Source organism: Pelmatolapia mariae, linkage group LG13, assembly GCF_036321145.2.
Source record: "Pelmatolapia mariae isolate MD_Pm_ZW linkage group LG13, Pm_UMD_F_2, whole genome shotgun sequence".
NCBI lineage: Eukaryota > Metazoa > Chordata > Actinopteri > Cichliformes > Cichlidae > Pelmatolapia > Pelmatolapia mariae.
This window is the reverse complement of record NC_086238.1, coordinates 35,048,465-35,073,752: the sequence shown is the minus strand read 5'-3', so window position 1 is coordinate 35,073,752 and position 25,288 is coordinate 35,048,465. Positions and strand designations below refer to the sequence as shown.

At 43.6% G+C, this 25,288-nt stretch overlaps 1 protein-coding gene across 1 annotated transcript; it reads left to right on the top strand.

The window, feature by feature from the left end:
* The first annotated feature begins 12,297 nt into the window (after positions 1 to 12,297).
* Positions 12,298 to 24,727, top strand: fbxo28 (F-box protein 28). Its single transcript, XM_063491888.1, has 5 exons — positions 12,298 to 12,495; positions 13,653 to 13,762; positions 15,847 to 15,985; positions 21,150 to 21,345; positions 21,635 to 24,727. The coding sequence occupies exons 1-5, from the start codon at positions 12,307 to 12,309 to the stop codon at positions 22,135 to 22,137; spliced, it is 1,137 nt and encodes a 378-aa protein (XP_063347958.1). The 5' UTR covers positions 12,298 to 12,306; the 3' UTR covers positions 22,138 to 24,727.
* The last annotated feature ends 561 nt before the right edge of the window (positions 24,728 to 25,288 follow it).

The following is a 25,288-nucleotide window of genomic DNA, read 5'->3' as shown; positions in this document are numbered from 1 at the left end:
GTTACATAAAGCAAGGAGAATGGGCAGCACACCAGATGTTTGGAGAAAAGTTTGGACTTGATGCCAATGTTCACTGGTTTGGAAAAGGAGGGATGCGCTGGAATGGCGTCCTTCCTCGTTTTTATTAAGAGATTTCCACACAGAGTCCACCTGATATTTTGGTCATTCATGCCGGCGGCAATGACTTGGGACTTATATCCGCCCAGGAACTTTCCTCTGCTATGAAAAAAGAATTGATTGAACTGTGTGCAAAGTTCCCCTCCATGACAGTCATATATTCCTGCATCAATGAACGCCAAGTGTGGAGGTACAGAAGTCCAAAGTACATCAACATGGACAGGAAAACTGTAAACTCAGTCATGAGAAAGGCAGTTCATTCCTTTGGAGGCTTCATCATTGAACATCCCTCCCTGAGATATCATGACGACAGCATATTCGTACCGGACGGAATTCACTTCAGCAAGAAGGGAAATGAAGTGTTTCTGACCAACATCTACTATGCCATCAAGAAGATCCTTCAGAACCATCTCACAGAAAATAGACTTGAGAAAACACAAATTTCAAATAAATGAAACCAAAAAAAAGTGCCTGGAGTCATCCTTTGCTTACAGATTATGTACAAAGATTAGACACGTCCTAGCATGCTGTATACATGCATGTAAATCTCTAAGCAGTTCAACCACCAGTGAGTTTTTCCTTGAATTATTTAAAATATGATATCAAATGATATAAAATAATGTAAAAGACTTATTTAAATCTATGTGTTAACATCTTAATCATAAGTGTCTAAAAGATCAGAACTGATCCCAGTACACGTGTATGACATGGAAAGTGATCATATTGTGACCAGTTCTGGACATAATAAAACAAAGTCAGGTTTGAAGTGGAAATGAAACACTAAATGTATAAAGGCTAATTTACACCATGGAGCCCTGCTCTCAGAAATTGACATAGATGTAACAATGTCTGTGTAGCTACGTTTAAGTGAGCAGAGACCACAGCTGGACTGGCCACCGGGCACATGCCGGCGGACCGATGGTGATTGTTTGTTTTTAGGGGCCGATGTTTTGTTTGTTTGTTTGTTTTTTGTAACGGTATAAACAATGAAAGGTGGTGCATTGGCCAATTGGTCATGATCGACTCTGGGCTGGACCAATTACAATACATCCGTATTGAGGTGAAAAGGAACGCAGTTTGTCCCGTACTTCAGCTAGAATGAAAAAAAGACCCAAAGCTGGAGTTATTCGGTGTCTTTATGCCGCGCAGCTGCCTCTTCTTCTCTCTTCTCTCCCCCTCCCTGTCCTGTTACTACTTCAATCATGAAACTGATCAATGATCAGCTGATTGGCTTTTCTGTACCAAGCCTGGTGTCTGTTGTTTGTTTATCGCCCACTTTGCACCAGAAAGAGAGAACCAGCGGATCGCGATAAACAACAGCAGCTCATTTAAGCTTGATAAGCTGTTGTTAGAATTTATTTCATATTACTTTCTAGAATCAGTTGATGTTTGCTGGTTTGCTGCTGGTCATGATATCGGTTTGGATATGTGGTGAGAGGGAAAGATGAAGATTCAATTTCAATTCAATTTTTTCAATTCAATTTTCTTTATATAGCGCTAAATCACAACATCAGTCGCCTCAAGGCGCTTTATATTGTAAGGTAAAGAACCTACAATAATAGAGACAGACAAAAAACCAGCAATCATATGACCCCCTATGAGCAAGCACTTTGGCGACAGTGAGAAGGAAAAACTCCCTTTTAACAGGAAGAAACCTCCGGCAGAACCAGGCTCAGGGAGGGGCGGGGCCATCTGCTGTGATTGGTTGGGGTGAGAGAAGGAAAACAGGATAAAGACATGCTGTGGAAGAGAGACAGAGGTTAATAACAAGTGTCAATGCAGAGAGGCCAATTAACACATAGGGAGTGAGAAAGATGACTGAAAAGGAAAAATTCAATGCATCATGGGAATCCCCCAGCAGCCTATGCCTATTGCAGCATAACTAAGGGAGGATTTAGGGTCACCTGGTCCAGCCCCAACTATATGCTTTAGCAGAAAGGAAAGTTTCATGTTTCTACTTTTAAATACTCTAAGAACAACAAGTAAGCCTGCAGTGTGAGAGCGAAGTGCTCTAATAGGGTGATATGGTACTACAAGGGTATTAAGATAAGATGGGGCAGGACTTCCCGTAAGCCGCCACATGGAGTAATCACGTCGTCGCTCGGCTCCGCTCAATTCCTTTTTCAAACTTTACTTTCCTAACCTTTCTTAACCCACTAGCTAGGCACATACCTGTATCCCCCTACAGCGCACTCTTATGGCTTCAAAATCAACTTTGAAGAATAAGGCAGGTAAAAAAGATGACTTATCTCCTGACCTAACGGTGGACGTCATTGCTGGGCTATTAACCCAACATAAAGAGGAGCTAGCAGCAGAACTCAAGGCTGAATTTAAGTCTTCCTTCACTCAGCTGGAGGCAAAGTTCGATCAAGTTCGCCCAGCAGTGGATGAACATGGCCAGCGTTTGTCTTCGCTCGAGCTGGCGGCGGAAGATGCGGGTCAGCGGATCAAAGAGCTCGAAGAAGCATATGGTAACCTTCGAGAGGCTAACTCCAAACTGGCCGCCAAAGTCACCGACCTAGAGGGCCGCAGCCGTCGGAAAAACCTACTTGGCTTAGCAGAATCCACGGAAAGCGGCCGCCCAACTGACTTTTTCGCCGCTGCCCTCTGTGAAATCTTTGGCGGTGATATACTGCTATCGCCTCCAGAAATTGATAGAGCTCACCGTACCTTAGCCCCGAAGCCGAAACCGGGCAACCGACCATGACCAGTGATTCTACACTTCCACAGGTTTCAGACCAAAGAGCTCATTATCAGGGAGACGTGTCGGTGGGGTGTTCTAAACTACCGGGACCAGCAGATTCGTATCGTGGAGGATTACTGCCCCGAAATCTTAAACCAGAGAGCCGAGTACAGAGAGGTGATGGCAGAGCTTTACAATCGAGGCCTGAAGCCTTCATTGGAATATCCTGCCCGTCTCCATATCACCTTAGCCGGAGGAGAGAGGAGGTGGCTACGCTCCGTTGAAGAGGCCCGGCGATACATCTACAACCACCCTACTGTGCCGCCTGCACAGTAACTGAGACAGACTGCCTTTCTGATCAACACAGCACCTTTACTCGGACAATAACCCCCCCCTTTTTTTAAGCACCTTACAACCTTTTCAAAGGGGCTGGACTCACTGTCGGCGCCTGAGATATGGTCAGGTGACGTAGCGTTTAATTCCATACCCTCCTGTTCCATCTTAACTCAGATGCAGAAGCGTTTATATATTTATATTTACTTTTATTTAATTTATTCACTTGCGTTGCCTTCATTACCACTGTCTATGTAACTATATCCCCCCTTTTTTCTCTCTGTTTTTATTGGGTGGCTGGGTGTGGTTAGTATTTTTATTTGTTTGTTTTTGCTTTGGGGTTTCTTTTCCATACCTTTCTACTGTGCTGTTTACACTAACAGAGTGCGCTGTCAGTCTTCCCTTGTGTTTTTGTTTTGGTTTTTTTTCTTCTCTTTTTGTCTATAGGGAAGTCACTCTTCATTCTGGATTTTTTGTGAATGGGGAGAAATCGGGCAAACTCCTAGCTAACCAAGTAAGAGGTCTAAAGCCATGTCAGTGTATAACCGCCATTAACTCAGATGACGGGCTCGTTACTGATCATGCCAAAATCAATGACGCATTCAGGGAATATTATCTAAAGCTTTATTCCTCTGAATCTCCCACTGACCACTCACTAATCACAAATTTTCTTAAAAGCTTGGCCTTTCCTGAGCTGGCAGACACCCACAGAGAGATCTTGGATGCGCCATTTTCCAAAGAAGAGATTAGCGCTGCAATTTTCTCTCTACAGTCAGGGAAGTTCCCTGGCCCAGACGGCTTTTCAGTAGAATTTTTTAAAAAATCATTTGCCCCACAGCTCGTCCCTCTACTCCACTCGGTTCTATCTGAATCATTCACACAGGGCAAACTGCCAACTTCCTGGTATGATGCTTCCATAACTTTAATTGCGAAAAAGGGGAAAGATCCAACTGAGTGTATGTCATACAGGCCAATTTTGCTTTTGAACGTTGACTTTAAGATCCTAGCTAAAGCGCTGGCCAATAGGTTGGAAAGGGTCCTCCCAGCAGTCATATCTAAAGATCAGTCTGGCTTTGTTAAAGGACGCCACCCCTTTTTCAACATCCGACGCCTTCTTAATATCCTGCACACGCCGTCCAATGACACTCCAGAATGTGTTCTTCGCTTGATGCAGAAAAGGCATTTGACCGTGTAGAATGGAACTATTTATTTGCTGTGCTGGAGAGATTTGGGTCTGGTCCTAATTTCATCTCATGGCTCAAGTACCTATACTTGTCCCCTGTTGTGTCTGTTTGCACCAATAGCCAGAAATCAAAACCATTCCAACTTAAACGAGGCGCACGTCGGGACTGCCCCCTTAGCCTGTTGTTATTTGATCTAGCTATTGAACCCTTAGCAATGCTTTTTCGAAGCAGTAAACTTGTTCAGGGTCTACAAATAGGTCAAACTGAACACAAAGTCTCTCTCTATGCTGACGATTTATTGCTTTTTATTTCAAATCCACATACTTCCCTACCATCTATATTGCCACTACTCACACGTTTCAGTCAAGTCTCTGGTTATAAATTAAATCTGTCCAAGAGCGAACTTTGTCTATCAAATGAAGAAGCGTTTCAAATAGATTTGTCGGGTTTCCCCTTTAAAGTGGTCAAAGAGCAGTTCGCCTACCTGGGTATTACAATTACAAGAAAGTATAAACAACTTCTCAAAGCCAACTTTTTCACACTATTCAAGAATGTCAAACAAAGCCCTCAACAGTGGTCACCCCTGAACACAACTCTGGTTGGGCAAATTCATTCAATTAAAATGAATATCTTTCCTAAATTCTTATACTTATTTCAATCTTTACCAGTCTTCATCTCCAAGTCTTTCTTTACAACTCTAGACTCTTATATTTGGAAGGGTAAACAGGTAGCTAAGGTGCATTTACAGAAACCTAAGATTGAAGGGGGCCTGGCACTCCCCAACTACCGCTTTTACTATTGGGCTGCCAATATTCGGTCCCTGACCTACTGGTTAAAGTCTGGGGAGGGTGTGGGACCCACCAGCTGGCTGGCAATGGAATTAGACTCAACTCAGGGTATTTCTCTTGCCTCCTTTCTGGGTTCTTCTCTTCCTTTATCCATTGACAACTTTACATCTAATCCGATAATTCGGCACTCCCTCAGGGTGTGGGCGCAGTTCAGGAGACATTTCAATCTTAATAATTTTTCACTTCAAAGCCCCATCCTTTCAAACCACCTATTCCTCCCCCCAACTTTGGACAACTTGTTCCAGGTCTGGTTTAGAGCAGGTATTATTTGCTTTAAAGATCTCTTTATACACAATAAACTAGTATCATTTGATCAGCTGTCAAAAAAATACAGTATCCCAAAACTCACTTTTTTTAGATATTTACAACTCAGACATCTTTTGCAATCCCACCTCTCCAATTTTCCAGAAGCTCCAGCTGCTAACTTACTGGACGAGCTCCTTAATTTGCAACTATCAGGCAAAGGTGTAATGTCTCGCATCTATAATAAACTGTGCAGTGTAACCCCAGCTCCCGTTGTAGGCTTCAAGTCCACATGGGAGAAGGAGTTGGGTATATCTATGTCAGATGACGTCTGGGACTCAGTCCTTCCTCTGGTAAATTCTACATCACTCTGCGCCCGTCATTCCCTGTTACAATTCAAAGTAATCCACAGGGCCCATTTATCTAAATCCAAATTAGCTAAGCGTTATCCCAGTTTAGACCCTCGCTGTAACAGGTGCGGGTCTGATGATGCCAATCTAACCCACATGTTTTGGACCTGCCCTGTCCTGGCAAATTTTGGGGAGGAGGTTTTCTGCACTTTGAACAAGGCTACCGGCCTGAAACTAGCTCTCAACCCCCTACTTGCTGTCTTTGGTACAACAGGAGAGGATGATAAGTATATTCCCAGAGCAAAGCGTAGGGTGCTGTCTTTTGGTTCCCTCCTGGCTAGGCGTACAATTTTGATGAGGTGGAAGGCTGCTGCCCCGCCCTTCCATGTTCGGTGGCTTGCTGATCTCATGTCGTGCCTCAGTCTGGAAAAGATCCACTGCTCCATCCAGAACCAAAAGGGCACATTTGATAAAATTTGGGGTCTCTTTCTGGAAAACTTCTCTAAACTTCAACTTAAGGATGTTCCAGCTGACTAACGGATTTGCTTCTCCATAGAGGTCTGATGTCTGTCTGTGTTAATGGGAACGTGAAGCTCAGTGATGTTGCAGCTAACTTCTGAGTGGTTCTTAAGGGAAGGGATAGTTAATATCATAATCCCTCCCGGGTTGTGGCTTTTGTTATTTTGTTGGGTTTTTTTGTTTTTGTTTTCTCTCTCTCTGTCTCTCTCTCTCTCTCTCTCTCTCTTTTTCCTTTTTCTGGGATTTTTTTTGTTGCTTGTTTGATAAATAAAAAGAGCAAAACAATGTTCTCACATGAGAAATTCTGTTTTGTATTCAATGTAAACAGTTTGTGTTTTCCCTCTTCTTTTTTTTCTTTGTAAACTGTGTCCACAATTAGTCAATAAAAATATTGTGAATAAAAAGATAGGATGGGGGGATAAGATGGGGCCTGATTATTTAAGACCTTGTATGTGATTAACAGGATTTTGAATTCAATTCTGGATTTAACAGGGAGCCAATGAAGGGAAGCCAATACAGAGATGAGTCCACTGTCAGAGGCCATAAGAAGATCATTTGTAACCTTCACTAAAGCTGTTTCTGTGCTGTGATGAGCTCTGAAACCTGACTGAAACTCTTCAAATAAGCCATTCCTCTGCAGATGATCTGTTAGCTGTTTGACAACTACTCTTTCAAGGATGTTTGATATGAAAGGAAGGTTGGAGATTGGCCTATAATTAGCTAAGACAGCTGGGTCTAGAGATGCTTTTTGAGTAAAGGTTTAACTACAGCCAGCTTGAAGGCCTGTGGTACATAGCTGATTATTAGAGATAGGTTGATCATATTTTAGATTGAATAATTAATTAATGGCAGGACTTCTTTGAGCAGTTTTGTAGGAATGGGGTCTAAAAGACACGTTGATGGTTTGGAGGAATTAATTATTGAAGTTAACTCAGAAAGATCAATTGGAGAAAAAGAGTCTAAATGAATATCAATGGTACTAAAAGTAGCTGTAGATAATATTACATCTGTGGGATTTGATTCAAGATGGCGCCGCGGATGGCAGCCTCGGTACTGCGCTCTCTCGCACTTTTCTTGTTTCTGTTCATTTTCTGCGCTTTTGGTCACTCAGACCACATCACTTTCTCCAGAGATGAACTGCTAAACATCAGGCAGTCGTCTCACTATAGTTGTTATCCATTTTTCACAAACCCGGAAAGTTTTTTGGAGATCTTAGTTGGAGGCGCAGCAGCTCTCTGTGGCTCCTGGAGGAGACGTAGACGGGGGACTCGCGCTGGTGCGCTGGTGAAACTACGTCGGCGAGGACTCCGCACAGCTCTCCCCTCCATTCACCTCGCAAATCTCCGCTCTCTTCCAAACAAAGTCGACGAATTACTGCTCTTAATCCGGACTAACAAGGACTTTGCACGCTCTGCTGCCCTCTGCTTCACTGAAACCTGGCTCAGTGAGCGAGTCCCAGACGCTGTCTTAAATCTGCCGGGCTTCCAACTTCACCGGGCGGACCGCGAAACGGAGCTCTCAGGGAAAACAAAGGGTGGTGGAGTCTGCTTCTACATTAATGAAGGTTGGTGTACTGATGTCACAGTGTTACAGAAACACTGCAGCCCACACTTGGAAAGTTTTTTCATCAATTGTAAACCGTTTTATTCACCGCGGGAGTTTTTCTTCCTTCATGCTGGTCGGAGTTTACATCCCTCCTCAGGCCAACGCGAACAACGCACTGTGCGAGCTGGCTGACCAGATCACCACCCTGGAAAGGAAATTCCCGGATTCCTTTACAATTATCCTTGGGGACTTTAACAGAGCAAACCTCAACCACGAACTCCCTAAATACAGACAGCATATAGACTGCCCCACCAGGGACAACATCATACTGGATCACTGTTACACCACTGTAAAAGATGCCTATCGCTCTGTGCCCCGGGCAGCTTTGGGACATTCTGATCACTGCATGGTCCATCTTATTCCAGTTTATAGGCAAAAACTCAAACGTGCCAAGCCTGTAGTCAAAACTGTGAAGAAGTGGACTAACGCAGCAAAGCAGGAACTACAGGACTGTTTTGACTGCACTGATTGGACTGTTTTTGAAGCTGCATCTGAGAACCTGGATGAGCTCACGGACACTGTGACATCATACATCAGTTTTTGTGAAGACGTGTGTGTGCCAACAAAGACCTTTTGCACATACAACAACAATAAACCATGGTTCACTCCTAAACTCCAAAATCTTCGTAAGGCCAAGGAGGACGCCTACAGAAGTGGTGACAGGGCCCTGTAAAAGCAGGCCAGGAACACACTGACCAAGGAGATCAAAGCAGCTAAAAGGGTCTACTCTCAGAAGCTGGAAGAACGGCTCTCAGCCAACGACCCTGCGTCAGTGTGGAGGGGCCTGCAGGAAATCACCAGCTACAGACGCCCCCCACCCACTGTTGAAGCAAACAAAGACCTGGCCAACGAGCTAAATACATTCTATTGCAGGTTTGAGGCGGACAGACTCCCACGCCTCACCCTCCCCTCCCCAGAGACACTGCTTCAGACAATGACCCCCAACACACCTTCCACTTCTCCCCCCTTCACCCTCCCCCTCCCCAATCCAGTCTCAACGACCACCCCCATCCTCCCCATTTCAGACTCAACGACGACCATCACCCTCTCCAATCCAGACTCAACGACCTCCATCACACCTCTCACCCCCCTTCCCTCCTCCCTGAAACTCAGAATACACACTGAGGATGTGAGCCGACTATTTCAGAAACAGAAGCCCAGGAAAGCCCCCGGACCAGACGGTGTCTCACCCTCCTGCCTCAAGACCTGTTCTGAACAGCTGGCTCCCATCTTTACTCGCATCTTCAACAGATCCCTGGAACTGTGTGAAGTTCCCTCCTGCTTCAAACGCTCCACCATCATCCCTGTTCCCAAGAAACCCACCATCACAGGACTGAATGACTACAGACCTGTTGCCTTGACGTCTGTGGTCATGAAATCCTTTGAACGACTGGTGTTAGCCCATCTGAAGGACATTACAGGCCACCAGCTGGACCCTCTGCAGTTTGCCTACCGGGCAAACAGGTCTGTGGATGATGCAGTGAATATGGGGCTGCATTACATCCTGCAACACCTCGACCGCCCGGGAACCTATGCCAGGATCCTGTTTGTGGACTTTAGTTCGGCTTTTAACACCATCGTGCCTGAACTTCTCTCTTCCAAACTCTCCCAGCTCAGCGTGTCTCCAGCTACCTGTCAGTGGATCACCAGCTTCCTGACAGACAGAAAGCAACAAGTGAGGCTGGGGGAGATCACCTCTGAAACTCGGTCCCTCAGTATTGGTGCCCCTCAAGGATGTGTCCTCTCACCACTACTGTTCTCCCTCTACACTAATGACTGCACCTCCAAGAACTCGGCTGTTAAACTCCTAAAGTTTGCAGATGACACCACCGTCATTGGCCTCATTCAGGATGGTGATGAGTCTGCATACCGGCAGGAAGTTGAGCGGCTGGTACTCTGGTGCAGTCAGCACAATCTGGAGCTGAACACTCTTAAAACTGTAGAGATGACAGTGGACTTCAGGAGACATCCCTCAACTCTGCCCCCCCTCATCATATCAGACAGCCCTGTGTCGACTGTGGAGATCTTCAAGTTCCTGGGTACCACCATCTCCCAGGACCTGAAGTGGGAGACCAACATCAACTCCATCCTCAAAAAGACCCAGCAGAGGATGTACTTCCTGAGACAACTGGGGAAGTACAGTCTTCCACAGGAGCTGCTGATCCAGTTCTACACTGCAGTCATTGAGTCTGTCCTGTGCTCCTCCATCACAGTCTGGTATGGTGCAGCCACCAAACAGGACAGGAGCAGACTGCAGCGGACTGTACGGGCAGCAGAAAGGATCATCGGCGCCCCCCTGCCCTCCATCCAGGATCTGTACCTCTCAAGAACCAGGAAACGGGCAGGGAAAATCATTACAGACCCCTCACACCCTGGACACAGACTTTTTGATCTGCTGCCCTCTGGCAGACGGTACAGAAGCCTGCAGACCAGGACCACCCGACACAGGAACAGTTTCTTTCCCCTCGCCATCTCCCTTCTAAACAGTTGACCTGTCACACTGCTCCCACTGCCAGACTGCAACTGCACCTTATGTACATTCCGTGGTATTCATTCCACCTCATTTCATTTCTGTATTTTGTGTATATACATTTAGATTAGTTATTTATAGTTGGTTTACACAGCTTTGTGTATGTATGTGTATGCATGTGTAATGTATATATAGATACGTGTGTGTGTGTGTGTGTGTGTGTGTGTGTGTGTGTGTGTGTGTGTGTGTGTGTGTGTGATTTACATTGCTGTGCTCGAGAGCCACCATCTACCGGAACCAAATTCCTTGTATTTGTCTGCACATATACTTGGCAAATAAACACGATTCTGATTCTGATTCTGATTCTGATTATTATTGGTAATTTTTTTCTCTAATGGTTAAAATTTTAGTTGTGAAGAAGTTCATGAAGTCATTACTAATTAACGTTAAAGGGATTGTTGGCTCAGTAGAGCTCTGACTTTTTGTCAGCCTGGCTACAGTGCTGAAGAGAAACCTGGGGTTGTTCTTATTTTCTTCAATCAGTGATGAATAGTAAGATGTTCTGGCTTTGCGGAGGGCTTTCTTATAAAGCAACAAACTATTTCTCCAGGCTAAATGATGATCCTCTAAATTTGTGACACGCCATTTCCTCTCCAGCTTACGAGTTATCTGCTTTAGGCTACGTGTTTGAGAATTATACCACGGAGTCAGGTACTTCTGATTTGAGGCCTTAGTTTTCACAGGAGCTACAGTATCCAGAGTTGTACGTAGTGAGGAGGTAAAATTATTAACAAGATAATCGACCTCTGTTGGAGTAGCGTTCAGATAGCTGCTCTGCTCTGTGTTGGTACAGGGCATTGAAGATGATAACAGTGGGTGGATTATATTCTTAAACTTAGTTACAGCACTTTCAGAAAGACATCTACTTTGATAAAGTCTACTCTCCACTGCTGTGTAATCAATTATTGTAAATGTAAATGTTATCAGGAAATGATCAGACAGCAGAGGGTTTTCAGGAAACACTGTTAAATATTCAGTTTCTATGCCATATGTTAAAACAAGATCTAGAGTGTGATTAAAGTGGTGGGTGGGTTCTTTTACATTTTGAGAGAAGCCAATTGAGTCTAATAACAGATTAAATGCCATGTTGAGGCTGTCATTTTTAGCATCTACATGGATGTTAAAATCACCCACAATAATTATTTTATCTGAGCTGAGCACTAAATCAGATAAAAAGTCTGAGAAATCAGAGAGAAACTCTGTGTAAGGCCCAGGGATGGATGCTGTCTCTCCTAACAAGACCAGGTTTCCTCCAGAAAGTTTCCCAATTATCTATGAAGCTCACGTCGTTCTTTGGACAGCACTCGGATGAAACCAGGAGATGTCCTTACTGAATCATGAATGAGTTGAAGGGAAGTTATGAACTGTTTCTGAGAGACAAATAACACCAGGGTCCTTTTCTACGCAGCTGACAGCTGGTAACTGTGCAGGGGCGGGTCCAGCAACGTTTTGCCAGGGGGGCCAGGTAGAGCATTAACTGCTCAAAATGCCTGGGCCGATTTTTTGTCCCAGTCCAGCTCTGGCAGCAGCTATTTAGTGGAGAGCTCACCTGGTGAAACTGCATCCCCCGTGCCCCTCCCCATCCCACTCTGACACCAGTGGAAAAGACCAAAATTACCACGACCACAAGAGAGTAAACATTGTGAGGTGTGGGCCCTGGCTCACCTGCACCAACTTTCTGATGAACAAAGTGTCGCTGCTGTCTTCAACACACAGGATCACATCAGCATTTAATGTATGTGTGAGAGCTGCAGCTCATGGTGGTTTCAAATGACTGTGGACCGCACTGTCCGGCTGGCTGTTAACAGTTGAGTCAGTTTTTCCATCTTTAAAGAAAAAATGGCACGAGCTTCCTATTGAAACGTCATTTCCGGCTCCTCTGTATCAAAGCAAGATGGCGGCCGTGGTAGAAAGAGTTGATGGATGTGTTGGGTCCTTGGACTCAGATATCGTGTCACTAAGACATACACCCCCTCCATCGGACCAGCAGCACCAGAACAACCCTCTGCTGGGCCTGCCCATCGTGGCCATCGAGACCATCCTCAACTTCCTGTCCTACGATGAGATCAGCCTGCTGCGCTCGGTGAGAACAAAAACAGCAGCAAAGCTAATGCTAGCCAGGGCTCCGACTCCTGTTTGGGTAGCACTCGTGTAAAGGCAGCGCAGACATCGGGCTGTTTCGCATCTGTGCTCCAGTCTGGAGCCGTCTGTTTGCAGCCATGGCCCGCTTTGTGCTCATCGAATTAGCAAGACAGCCGAGATGAGCAGGGCTGGGATACACGACACAACACTATCACAATCACACAACTGTCAGAGCGCAGATGAGTGTTGGTCACGGAGTTGTTTGCAGCCAGTACCGGGCTCATGGCTGTCCTCTGTCCTTATGTAACTCTGTGAGGTTAGTAAAAGCCTCGCAGCTCCATTCACCTACATTTCAGTCTGCTCGGCACACAGCCTGGAGGCTTTGTTCCTTTCCTGCTGTGCAGAATTGTCTGAATCAGTCGCTGTCATATGCTAGTTTGCATTTGCTGAAGAGTTCGTGGCTCACTGGCTAAGTGAGGTAATAAGACTGCTGTGCACTACCCGTGTTTTCACTGACATTTGCAGATGAACTTAATGTTGTGACTGCAACCGTTTTCCTGCTGAGATACTCATAGCTAGTAAACACTCTCCTCTCAGTGCAAAATATTGTGACATGTAATACAAACAAGATGTGCAATGAAGATTTTTTTTAGCCTTACTCTGTCATACCACAATACTCTGTGGACTGTGTCATACCTTACCTTACTTACCAGTATGAGTGGTGCAGCTGTATCAGCAGATAAGTATCAGGTCAGTGTCAAATGACTGTTGATATTTAATGATCAGGTTTAAAAAAGTGACTTCATGACTTCTGTAAATGCTGACTTTTTGCCTTAAGCAGCAGAAAGCGTTTCCCCCAGTCTAACCCAAAGTAGAATTCAGCCATTGCTTTTTCCTCTGATCCCCTTAACTGTGACATTCGGGAGTAGCTTTTGCTGCAGGATTGTAAGAGAGGATGGTAAATATTCCTTTGAAAACAACAGGAATGATAAGAGCCAATGTATCAGCTCTTAAAACTGTGAATGTAGAGACTGGAAGTCCTCCACTTTATCCAAAGTACTGTGTCAAGAATCCCATGTAGGCAAATAACTTGAAACTCTGAATTGCTACACACTCATCAGATTACCTGTCCACCTGTTCTCTCTGATCTGTCTTCAGGTATGCAAGCGTATGGACATGATTTGCCAGCGTGTCCTGAATCAGGGATTCCTGAAGGTGGAGCGTTACCACAGCCTGTGCCAGAGGCAAGTCAAAGCCCAGCTGCCCAGGTCAGTATCACATCACAAGTTATTCCACTCTCACTGCACTCTGGCTTTCTTCAGGAACTCTCCTTTATTTAATTATTTGGCCAACTTTAAGAAGCTTGGAAATGACTTTATACTTTTTCCTTGATCTGAATGAATTGGCTGGCACTTATGTAGAGCGCTTATAGTCTTTTTTTGTCATAATCATCTCATCCTTACACGAGTATTTTTTCTAAATTCTTCATAAGCTGGGATATAAAATTCACATGTACCTTGTACTAAATGAAAGCATTGTATTTAAATGCAGAGGAGGGAAAAGTCATTGTTCATAAAATGTCCTAACTCATTGGGAGACGAAACCAAATAAAACATCCTTAACAAAAAAAGTGTGTTCTCATGATATCCTTCTGGTAAGGTGCTTCTGTCAGTAGGGGTGGGATTTAAGTTCTTGATTCCCATCAAGGGCGAGAGCATGATGGGTAACGTCCAAACTGCATCCAGGATAGAAACAGCTGCATTATGCTGCTAACACAACTTCAGCTCTTTCCAAGCACATGCACAGATAGCATGCTAATTCTAAGCTAGCCAAGATCCCAGAGTGATGTGAAAACTGACTGAAGGCCAAGCCGACCACAGCGGCCAGACCCTGAACTCCAACAGGGAAGAAGCTTGATAATCAGTCAGGCTGCAGTGTCCGTTTATACGGATTCAGCTTCGTGCTGTCCGCTTTGTGTTCATACCTAAATGTCAAGAGAAGGATCATTTGTGTGTCCTTATTAGGGATTTGTGCTGGCGGGTGGGACTGCTTTACACAGTCTGAGCTTTCAGACCATTTTTTATTACCGCTCAGCTATAAAAGGCTGATGGGGTTTTGCTATCACCCAGCCAGATGAGCAGGCAGTGTGGGCACCCAAGTTTGTGAATGCAACAACTCAAGAATGAGGCGACGTAGAATTCAAACCATAGGTGCATCTACTAAAAATCTTGGATGAGTTTAAATCCGGGTAACCTTAACCTCAAGGTCAAGGTCAGAGGTCAAGTTTTCTGAAAATCATCAGGGATTTTCACATTTCTACTGGTGGCTGCCAGTACGTCACCATTTTAATTCCAGCCCTGTTTATCTGACCTTCATGTGAAGTTCATGGTGTCGGCCTGAGTGCTGAGGCCTGGTATCTTCAGATAATAGTTACCAGACAAAGTAAAAGCAGGGCAGAGTCTCTGTTCCCTTCTGCTTGGTTTCTGTGTAAACAAGAAGTTTTTCTTTATATTTGCCACAAAGAATGAGATTCTTACAGCATATGTGAGCATGTTGTATTGTGTCCACAATATGTATCTATCTTCTCTCTCTTGTATGTATTATTGTAGGGTCTACCTTACTGTGCGTGTGTGTATGTGTGTGTGTGTGCGTGTGTGTGTGCGTGTCCTCGTCAGCCTCCTTTTTTGGCAGCTTCTTTTGGGCGTCGCCTCAGTGGATCATCTGCCTCCATCTCACCATAAATCACTTTATGCCTGTGAAACACACACACACACACACTTTAAACACTGAAAGCACTTCTCTGCCTAAACACTTTGTCTAGTATTCACAACCACAACTTTTCAGCTTTTAATTTTGTGCAGTTTGCAGTAAACTCCATGCCCCAAACCTCGGTAAATTATGTTTGTGTCATTCATTTCAATATTCTCCTCCCAAACGTTTGCCCTCTATAAAAGAGAAACTCCTACAAATACATATATAATAAGGAGCTTTAATTGGAAAAATAACTGCCATCTTTCAGACACTGTGTTCTTTTGGGGTTTTTGTTGTTGTTTCTTAGTCAAACCTACAATAGTTTCTTGACGTCATCACAGGCTTTTGTGCTGTGCTGACTGTGAGTGCCTCAGCTCCTGTGTCTGTTACAGGCTCTATTTCTGATCCTTTTTCAAACAAGTTTGAATCCCACTTCTAAAATAAGTCAAATGAGTCTTGAACAGTAAATCTTTTAAATTTCCCCTCCAAGCTTTGAGTTTTCTTAATGATGTCAAGAAAAAGATCATATAAATGATATAAATGACAATACATAGAAATGGATATTCTTTAAAGTTCTCTTCATGTTTCCGTTGTGTTCCAGGAGAGAGTCAGAGAGGAGAAACCACTCCCTGGCCCGTCATGCTGACATCCTGGCTGCTGTGGAAACCCGCCTTTCACTACTCAACATGACCTTCATGAAATATGTGGACTCCAACCTGTGTTGCTTCATCCCTGGAAAGGTTAGTGTAGCTGCTACTGGCAAACAACTCTGCAGCATCAGTAGTTTTCAAGACAGAAGGGAAAAGTTCTCATTTAAAAAGCTCATTTTTTCCTTTTGCAGCAAGTCCACATTATTATCCACATTCATTTTTCTTTTTTATGTATTTAGTTTATGTTCTATGGACCCCTGTGTGTTTTTAATAAAGTGAAAGTAATCCATGCTTTGGTGTTTGCCGTGACATGCTATAATTTGTTCCTGGGTCTGGCGCTACATGCAGGATGGTAAACGAGATGAGTCCAAAGCAATAAAAGCAAGTTTTAGTCAAATTCAGATGCTGAATATGGCTCTTGTGCTTTTAAATATAGTGATATAGGTATAAATATGAATATAAATATAAAAGGACAAGTATGTGTGCAAGTATGAAGTGACGGGGTGCAGTGAGGTGTGATTATTTCTGTTCCGCGTGTGTGGACCTGACCGACGTGGATGAATGAAAGAGTCTGACAGCAGCATGAAGGAACGAGCTCCTGTAACGTTCCCTCAGACAGCCAGGTTGAAGGAACCTGTCGCTGAAACTGCTCTTCAGATTGTCCAGTGTGTTATGTAGGGGGGGAGTCATTGTCCATGATTGCCAGCAGTCTTGCCTGCATTCTGTCCCTGATCACCTCCTCCAGGGTGACGAGCTTCATGCCAACAACAGAATCAGCCTTTCTCATTAGTTTGTTCAGTCTGATTGCATTGTCCTGTTAAGGTTTATGGAAATCAGTCTGCAGTTGGCTCATCATCAGGAGGGTTTGATCACGTAACTACCAGGGCTGAGACACTCAGCTGTCACATGACTAACCAGCCCTACAAGCACTGACAGCAGTGCACAGGTTCATTTCTGTTACTGACACTGGATTGCCCAGTCAAACCTCTCAACACAACCAGCATCTCCCCTACCTTTCCTGTGTGCTCCCCACAGAACAGAGTTGAGTGTGAACGAAGTGGTTGATCTAGATGGACGAACAAAAATGAAAATGTGGAGCTGAAAATCTGAGAGAGAAAAATGAACCAGAAGTAGATACAAAGTGTGTCATATTAACCGACCTGTTAGCAGCTGCACTGTCAACAGTAGTTCGAGCAGCCAGTAATATAAAGCCCTCACAGTCCCAGGGAGCTGCTGTCGCTACCATTAGCTGTGGAGAAATGTAAGACAGAGTGAGGATGAGACGGAGGAAGGTCTAGTTGCCATAGTAAGGTAAGGTGGGACATAATTAGGAAGGGAGAGATTCAGTGCAATTCAATTTTATTTATATAGCACCAAATCACAACAACAGTCACCTCAAGGTGCTTTATATTGTAAGGTAGATCCTACAATAATAGATTAAGAGAAAACCCAACAATTATATGACCCCCTGTGAGCAAGCACTTTGGCGACAGTGGGAAGGAAAAACTCCCTTTTAACAGGAAGAAACCTCCGGCAGAACCAGGCTCAGGGAGGGGCGGGGCCATCTGCTGTGATTGGTGGGGGAGAGAGACGGAAGACAGGATAAAGACATGCTGTGGAAGAGAGACAGAGATTAATAACAGATATGATTCGATGCAGAGAGGTCTGTTAACACATAGTGAGTGAGAAAGGTGACTGGAAAGGAAAAACTCAATGCATCATGGGAATCCCCGGCAGCCTACGTCTATTGCAGCATAACTAAGGGAGGATTCAGGGTCACCTGGTCCAGCCCTAACTATATGCTTTAGCAAAAAGGAAAGTTTTAAGCCTAATCTTGAAAGTAGAGATAGTGTCTGTCTCCTGAATCCAAACTGGAAGCTGGTTCCACAGAAGAGGGGCCTGAAAACTGAAGGCTCTGCCTCCCATTCTACTTTTAAATACTCTAGGAACAACAAGTAAGCCTGCAGAGCAAGAGCGAAGTGCTCTAATAGGGTGATATGGTACTACAAGGTCATTAAGATAAGATGGGGCCTGATTATTTAAGACCTTGTATGTGAGGAGCAGGATTTTGAATTCAATTCTGGATTTAACAGGAAGCCAATGAAGGGAAGCCAATACAGGAGAAATCTGCTCTCTCTTTCTAGTCCCTGTCAGGACTCTTGCTGCAGCATTTTGGATCAGCTGAAGGCTTTTCAGGGAGTTTTTAGGACTTCCTGATAATAATGAATTACAGTAGTCCAGCCTGGAAGTAATAAATGCATGAACTAGTTTTTCAGCATCACTAAGAGACAGGATATTTCTAACTTTAGAGATGTTGCGCAAATGGAAGAAGGCAGTCTTACATATTTGTTTAATATGTGCCTTGAAGGACATGTCCTGGTCAAAAGTGACTCCAAGGTTCCTCACAGTGTTACTGGAGGCCAAGGTAATGCCATCCAGAGTAAGAATCTGGTTAGATACCATATTTCTAAGATTTTCAGGGCCGAGTACAATAACCTCAGTTTGATCTGAATTAAGAAGCAGAAAGTTAGCAGCCATCCAGGTCTTTATGTCTTTAAGACATTCCTGCAGTTTAACTAATTGGTGTGTGTTATCTGGCTTCATGGACAGATAGAGCTGCGTGTCATCAGCATAGCAGTGAAAATATATGCTATGTCTTCAAATGATGCTGCCTAAGGGAAGCATGTATAATGTAAATAGAATTGGTCCTAGCACTGAACCCTTTGGAACTCCATAATTAACCTCAGTGTGTGAAGAGGACTCTCCATTTACATGCACAAATTGGAGTCTATTAGATAGATACGATACAAACCACTGCAGTGCAGTACCTGTAATACCTACAGCATGTTCTAATCGCTCTAATAGGATATTATGGTCAACAGTATCGTACGCAGCACTGAGGTCTAGCAGGACAAGCACAGAGATGAGTCCACTGTCAGAGGCCATAAGAAGATCATTTGTAACCTTCACTAAAGCTGTTTCTGTGCTGTGATGAGCTCTGAAACCTGACTGAAACTCTTCAAATAAGCCATTCCTCTGCAGATGATCTGTTAGCTGTTTGACAACTACTCTTTCAAGGATGTTTGATATGAAAGGAAGGTTGGAGATTGGCCTATAATTAGCTAAGACTGCTGGGTCTAGAGATGCTTTTTAAGTAAAGGTTTAACTACAGCCAGCTTGAAGGCCTGTGGTACATAGCCAATTATTAGAGATAGGTTGATTATATTTAAGATTGAAGAATTAATTAATGGCAGGACTTCTTTGAGCAGTTTTGTAGGAATGGGGTCTAAAAGACACGTTGATGGTTTGGAGGAAGTAATTATTGAAGTTAACTCAGATCAATTGGAGAAAAAGAGTCTAAATGAATATCAATGGTACTAAAAGTAGCTGTAGATAATATTACATCTGTGGGATGATTATTGGTAATTTTTTTTCTCTAATGGTTAAAATTTTATTTGTGAAGTTCATGAAGTCATTACTAGTTAACGTTAAAGGGATGGTTGGCTCAACAGAGCTCTGACTGTTTGTCAGCCTGGCTACAGTGCTGAAGAGAAACCTGGGGTTGTTCTTATTTTCTTCAATCAGTGACGAATAGTAAGATGTTCTGGCTTTGCGGAGGGCTTTCTTATAAAGCAACAAACTATTTCTCCAGGCTAAATGATGATCCTCTAAATTTGTGACACGCCATTTCCTCTCCAGCTTACGAGTTATCTGCTTTAGGCTATGTGTTTGAGAATTATACCACGGAGTCAGGTACTTCGGATTTGAGGCCTTAGTTTTCACAGGAGCTACAGTATCCAGAGTCGTACGTAGTGAGGAGGTAAAATTATTAACAAGATGATCGACCTCTGTTGGAGTAGCGTTCAGATAGCTGCTCTGCTCTGTGTTGGTACAGGGCATTGAAGATGATAACAGTGGGTGGATTATATTCTTAAACTTACTTACAGCACTTTCAGAAAGACATCTACTTTGATAAAGTCTACTCTCCACTGCTGTGTAATCAATTATTGTAAATGTAAATGTTATCAGGAAATGATCAGACAGCAGAGGGTTTTCAGGAAACACTGTTAAATGTTCAGTTTCTATGCCATATGTTAAAACAAGATCTAGAGTGTGATTAAAGTGGTGGGTGGGTTCTTTTACATTTTGACAGAAGCCAATTGAGTCTAATAACAGATTAAATGTTGAGGCTGTCATTTTTAGCATCTACATGGATGTTAAAATCACCCACAATAATTATTTTATCTGAGCACTGAGATTCAAGTAAAGTGAATGGCTACTTTGACAGGGTTTCCACACCCCAGTCCCCCAATAGCCAATCTAAGAGTGAGGTTTATTGCTACCAATAACAACAAAACTGAAAGCATAAACTCCAGGTCTGTGAAGGTTCTTTAAGTTGCTCGAAGACGTCTTCAAGCAACTTAAAGAAGTCCAGATGCTTTTCTTTCCAAGCTCCTTAGACCATAAACTCCAGGGTGTAAAAAGGCCAAAATAATAAACAAAACAAGCTATTCCAAAGAAGTGCTACCTAAACCCTACTCGAAACCAAACTAAACTAAACACAAGCACTACCTTTAATTCCCTAATTTAATAAACAAGAGAAAAAGTGCAAAAAACAAATAGGGTGTTCACCCCTTCTGCTTCAGTGCTGTTTACAAGATCGAGCACTGCGAGTTTGGAGGCCGAGGACAGGTCTGCTGTTGCTGCCAGTTGCTACCAGGGGAACATCTGCGGGAGACGGGGTTTTTGAAATGACCAGTTCATAGTGGGTGTCAGTCAGCAGGTGGCAGGTCAAAGCTGGCCCAAAACAGCTCCCCCAATCACGTGGAGGACCTGCAGAGACTCTTAAAGGCACAGAACACACATACACACACTGATTCAGAATATGGCCAGGGCCTTAACACACATGTTGAACTGCAGTGGAAGGAAAAGGCCCTAAATCAACAACAGTACCAGCATGATTAAAAAGGAAAACTATTTGTTTGATTATTGATGTTGAAACCGTCTTTAATCAGGTTGGTACCGTTGTTGCTGGTTTAGGACGTCTTAGCTGCACTGCAGTTCAACATGTGACCATTTAAAACTATGCTTTAACTGTTAGTAGTGGCTCATACCAGAGCCTTTTTTAATTTGTTTCTCCGACCAGGTCAGCTCCCCACACCTGAATGCCGCATCGAGCTTTTAAAAGCCTGTTTCACTCATTATTTCTCTGTTATTTGTATTCTCCTGATCACGTGCTGTTGTGTGTCATCAGGTTATAGATGAGATTTACCGCGTGTTGCGCTATGTGAACTCTACCCGAGCACCTCAGCGAGCTCATGAGGTCCTGCAGGAGTTGAGGGACATCTCCTCCATGGCCATGGAGTACTTCGATGAGAAGATCGTCCCCATTCTGAAGAAGAAACTGCCGGGAGCCGATCTGTCTGGTCGCCTCATTGGCTCTGCACCAGGTAATTGAAATGTGACAAAAACAATAATAGTTGCGCATCCCTATTGCACTGGGTGTCCAAGGTTTTAAATGCAACATTTGAGCCACAGTGATTGTGCGTTTGTGGCTTTCCATTTGTATCAGAGTTGTCACTAAATGTGAGAGACGAGAAAGTCATCGTCCTGTTTAATCTTACGTGCCACCCCAGCCGTTGGTTGTTTGCACTGCTCTGCACGTGCCCTGCTTCAGACTCTGTCACCTATGCTAACTCTGGAACACGCTTTACTCAGATGTGTGTCTTGTGCCCTCAGTGGCAGGTCCATCTACCTCTTTGACCACCATGTCCTTGCTGGCTAAGAACACACCTTCCCGCTCTGAGATGACCAAGGTGCAGCAGCAGGTGAAAGTGAACGGGGCATCGATGACGGTACTGCGGAGGGAGATGCAGGAAATTCGGGTCAAGCAGCTGGAGCAGCAGAAGCAGCTGCAGGACCAGGAGCAGAAGCTGCAGGAACAGAGCCAGGTGATCGCTGAGCAGAACGCCCGCCTCGCAGAGCTGGAACACAAGCTCCGTGAACTGATGGAGAGTAGCGCTGCTGCTATCGGAGGACCCAGGCCCAACACAACTGTCCCCTCCACGTCCAGCAGCTCTGCTGTGTCTTTCACTGCTGCCAGCACATCTGCTGCTGTCTTGACAGGCGTGGCTGCAGCCTCACCCAGGGAGACAGAGGGTGAGGTAGGGTCTTCGCTAAAACGCACCAGAAAAAGCTCAGACCTTCCACGACAATCCAAACGGCTGCGCAGCAAGAAATGAGAAACTCAGTGTGTCATTTAGCTCAAGTTATTTTGATTTTTAAGGTCTGACTGATCACATCTTAAACCCAGTGCCCAGAGTCATCAGCCACTCCACCAACACACTTCCTGTATACTGTCTCACACACAGCGCTGACACCACCTGCTGCGGTGTGGAATAATGCTCTGCTGTCCACAACCAAAACACTGAACCCTGAATGTCATCCAGGACTTTGCACATGGTTAGGTTTGTCGTTGCAGAACTGTTAATGTCTGATTTTCCTTTTGTTAAAGACTCGCCTAAATAATACATTACTCTGTAAACGCGTCACTAGTTTATAGTTTCACCTTCAAAAAGGTCCCGTTCTCAGCTACTCTGCGTTGTAGTTTCTACTTTGAGCAGTGGATTACTCCACATGTGGCGGTGTAGTGAGTACCATTTCAGGCAGTGGACTGAGTCAGACTACAGTGTGACCTAGGGTGGCAGAGTGACTTGCTGATGATTTATCACTACCTGCATGATAATGTAACTCTATAGAAGACATTAGGCTTTGGCTACACAATGTTTTTTCTTATGCTCCATTCATCAGTGTCCTGGTTCTGCACATAGGATTTGTTGGCAAGTCCTTGCAAGGCTTCTGAACCACGTAAATCAATAAGGGTATAGGTGGGTGGTTGGCTATTTGCCTCTAAAAAGGTTGTTTATTAAAGGTTTCATTGAAATGACTGTACTCTCAAATGAAGATGCTTATATTTGCAGCCTTATATTTGGAGTCTTGTTAACAGAAGTCACCTTGCACATGTGATTTAATGCATTTCCTGTTTGTTAAGAAAATGTTCATATTTGTCATTTTGGGAACATAAACTACTAAAGGATATCAAATGAAAATAGGAAATGTGACGCTCCTGGAACAGCCTAACTGCGGTTGCATGTTGTTAGTAGTTAGTGATCTTCACAGGGGTCTAAATCAGTTGCAACAGCTTCTTTCTAAGTTTGGCTAAGTGCAATATGAATCGATGAAATAGTCAGTGATTTATTTCTTTTTAGTAGCTCGCTTTTTCTTTTTCAAGAGCTGCTGCTCAGATGAGTTTATTTTGATGAATTCTTGAATCTTCATGAAAAGGACGGCTGGAAGGAGGAGAAGGCTCTGTCATGTATCAGCTCTTTGGGGGGGAATATGTACATCAGTTTGTGTCTCCACTCTTTACAGAAGCAGCGGTGAGCACAGGAGCCATGCTGTGCTGAATATGAAAGCAGTCGTGCGTTTGAAGCCCCCCATGTCCATATTTGGCTGTTATATGATGCATTACTGTATGAGCTGTGCTGAGGATAAAAATACTATAAAACTGACCTTGATGGCAAACTGGTGTTTTGCATCTGTTCTCTGAATAACGTGAGAAGCCTGATATGATCTTCAAACATTCTGCATATTCACTATACACAATATGTACTCCAGTACAGGTCTTTTTTTTTTCCTTGGGGGGGTTTCATTGTGTAGTCTGTCCTGACTGCACAAACTGGAGACACACAAGGCCTAACTTTGGCAGGCTTGCAAAATACTTTTATTACTTTCACTTTGCTAACAGTCTGAAAACTGAGACGACCTTGAATTAAGTACTTTAACTCAATAAATGTAACCTGGTGTCACTTGCTGGCTTTTATCGACATTTTCAGCCACATGTCGCTTGATACAACATTTGGCCAACCTCGTCTGCTGATGAAGATCTGAAGGTTTTAGTCCGTTTCTGAGGTCCAAAATGAGCCAAATGAATACAATGATCAGTTGTTTGCTTCTTATACTTTTTTGAGCTTTTAAGATTTCTGGGATGTCGTTGTCAGATCATGTAAACACTCCTCCAGTATTGAATTGCAAATATAGATTCCCTGCTGACTCATACTGGGCTTTTCCCCAGCTTAGGACTTGTAGTACTTCAGTGAACTCAGAGAAAAACACAAGTGTAGAAGTACATGTGGGGGGAAAAAGAAGGAAGGAAAAAAAAAACCCCAAAACAAAATTGCATTTCAAAGGTCACTTCTAAAACTTGCAGGTTTTTCTCACTTTGTCCCAAATGCCAGCTGATTTTTGTTTTCTCCTAATGTTTTGAAACTCTTCCTGAGACTTCTGCCTCCACCTGAAAAAGACGAGGGAAGTGAACCTGTTTCTTGGACTTTTTTGCACAAATAGATGGTGGCAGTGGGAACCGATTAACGTTAGACTCTGCCTGCTTCCTTCTCTGTACAAACTTGTTTTGTTGCCTTGTGGCTGCACTTGTGTTTTCCTTGTTCCAAGTGTTTCTGTTCTTTGGATGACCTGAACTAACACATGGCACGTTCATTTGGTAAAGACATTTTGGAAATGCATCTCACGTGTCTATTATGAAGACACAAGGCAACAAAGCACAAGAAGATATAATCTGGTGGTTCCATCTGAGACTGCGTCTCAGTCTAGAAAACGTTACTGTATTCTTCATGTATTTTAAAGTGCAGATTGTGAATTATTTCATGTACGTATGCCAAGAAAACTATCTTTTGAGTTGGCCGAGTTGGGGCTAATTGTACAGTCTTGTTGCACACATTACTGTTACTGATGTACAAATCAAACCTATTAAAAATCAGCTAACACATTTGTGTATCTCTGATTGTAAACATGAAGCTGTAGATTTAATGTTAATGTTTGAGTGTTCATTCATCATATACATTCATTACGTTTGGTAGAAAAACAATAGTTAAACAAATGTAATTGATATCATTCTTTGCTTGCGTGGTCGGTCGTATCATCCATTTTGGTGAATACATGACATTGGCACGAAAGAAATAAAAACAATGGCTAACAGGAAATGTTCACGCTGGAGACGGGAAACTACAGTTCTGATGACTAACTAACTGGAATGTTGTGCTGGTACGCTGCAGTGTGGCAATGAGACTCTACATCAAAATCAAAGTCATTTTTTAAACATATGCAGGTGTTACTTCCTGCAATATGCATTATATATGGTGCAAATGTGCAGTATACACGTTTCATATAAATAGTCTTTAGCTCAGATAAATAAACATTTCAGTCACATAAAACGTGAATTTTTATGTGCTGTATAGCATATAGAATAAGTGAGACTTGTGTTTGTAAACCCCCCATGTTGTGTAGCTTTCTTGATTTTATACTTAAGTTTCACAG

What these genes read in the sequence shown, in the direction of transcription:
- fbxo28 (XM_063491888.1), top strand. Translation starts at nt 12,307, where the DNA reads ATGGCGGCCGTGGTAGAAAGAGTTGATGGATGTGTTGGGTCCTTGGAC. An exon ending in AGATCAGCCTGCTGCGCTCG is followed by an intron (nt 12,496 to 13,652) that starts GTGAGAACAAAA and finishes ATCTGTCTTCAG; the next exon opens with GTATGCAAGCGTATGGACAT. An exon ending in CCTCATTGGCTCTGCACCAG is followed by an intron (nt 21,346 to 21,634) that starts GTAATTGAAATG and finishes TTGTGCCCTCAG; the next exon opens with TGGCAGGTCCATCTACCTCT.